Raw genomic sequence first — 1,448 nt, forward strand, 5'->3', positions numbered from 1 at the left:
GTTGTTGCAATAAAACTCAGCTGATCATCTCACAGAGTACCTTCATTCTTGGACCAGGTATTTCTGTCTTTGTTAAATAAATATTGCCAGAGGAAAAAAAAGGCACTTTTTCATGGATGTTGTGACACGATAGAAGTCCATTGCTGTAACTTTGTGTTATTCTCTGAGCACGTTTAGATTCGGTGAAATTTATTTTTTTTTTAAATGCACCATCCAAGTGACAATATTGTTAAAAAATTATAAAAACTGCAATTTTTACAGTCTTTGTTTACAGTTTAATGTCATCCTTTAAGTACCCTTTATTATTATATTGAAGATTATATTTCAGATATTTTATTTAAATGACCCGTAGATAAGGTTCATTTGTACAAAATACAATTGTTGCAAAGGTTTTAACCAAAATCTGATTATTTCTCCACATGTAGGAGTGAATGTTCAGTTCGATGCGATGTGATGGGTCAACAAGGTGGTGGGTGATATGCATTCTTTCAAGAAATGCTGTAATGAACTGAAGAAAAAGCTGCTTTTATCCTTGCACCGTGTTCACAAAGCTCAATCTGATCTCAGCTGTACTTGTGACATGAACTTTATGTTTGGTTTCTGATTATTCRCTTCAGGAGAGGTTTTGGTCAGGAGTGCCTGCCACCTGACTTGGTCCAAACTCTTAAATCGAACTAAAATCTTTTTGAAAAAGTAAATTAAAAAGAGAAGAAGAAGAAGAAGAAGTCTCATGAGCACTTTTGATGGAGCGTGTAGTGAAATTCTGGAACATAATCGCAACAAATGAATCAGAGTTGGGTCTAATGCATTAAGTGTCAAGTGATGCTGGATGCAGAAAACCATGAATAGGAGGAGGAGGGAGAGGAGGTGATGACCCGGTGTTGTGACGTAAGAGGCGCTCTGACCAATCACAGCTCGGTGCGCTCCCGCAGCCTTCATAAAAGGCAGAAATGACGGCGAGCAGTCTCTGAAACTCAGCTTCTAATCCTCTCGCTTCTGCTTTTCTTCTTTTCTCTCATTTGACTTCTTCTTCTTCTCTCCCAAAAAAAAAAGAAGGCGACAAGATGAACGGAAAGGTCGGAGAAACCGTGGAGGAGTTCCACGTCTGCAACAACTCGTTCGGCGACCTCAAGATCATGGACACCAAGAAGTCCGCCGCCGCGCACCGCAAGCACGAGACGTCCCGCAAGGAGTCCGAGGACGAGTCCCGCCTCCCGGCGCTGGAGGCCGCCTACACCAGCATCCTGCGGCACCTGGGCGAGGACWCGGACCGCGAGGGGCTGCTGCGCACGCCGCTGCGCGCCGCCAAGGCCATCCAGTTCTTCACCAAGGGCTACCACGAGACCATCGACGGTGAGTTCAGCAGGTTCTCCTCCTCTGGCGTCCTCGCGGGATGACGCACGAGCGCAGAGTGGATGATGTGGAGGAAAAGGAGGCAAATCCCGCAA

At 44.8% G+C, this 1,448-nt stretch overlaps 1 protein-coding gene across 1 annotated transcript in view; it reads left to right on the plus strand.

The window, feature by feature from the left end:
• Window positions 1-984: 984 nt before the first annotated feature.
• Window positions 985-1,448, plus strand: part of gch2 (GTP cyclohydrolase 2) — a 4,235-nt gene continuing 3,771 nt past the window's right edge. The window contains exon 1 of the mRNA XM_014007067.1: window positions 985-1,367. Within this exon, the coding sequence (XP_013862521.1) occupies window positions 1,065-1,367 (303 nt within the window). The 5' untranslated portion in view covers window positions 985-1,064. The remainder of the gene's footprint in view (window positions 1,368-1,448) is intronic.

This window comes from Austrofundulus limnaeus, unplaced genomic scaffold (genome assembly GCF_001266775.1).
Source record: "Austrofundulus limnaeus strain Quisiro unplaced genomic scaffold, Austrofundulus_limnaeus-1.0 Scaffold39, whole genome shotgun sequence".
In the NCBI taxonomy this organism is placed as follows: domain Eukaryota; kingdom Metazoa; phylum Chordata; class Actinopteri; order Cyprinodontiformes; family Rivulidae; genus Austrofundulus; species Austrofundulus limnaeus.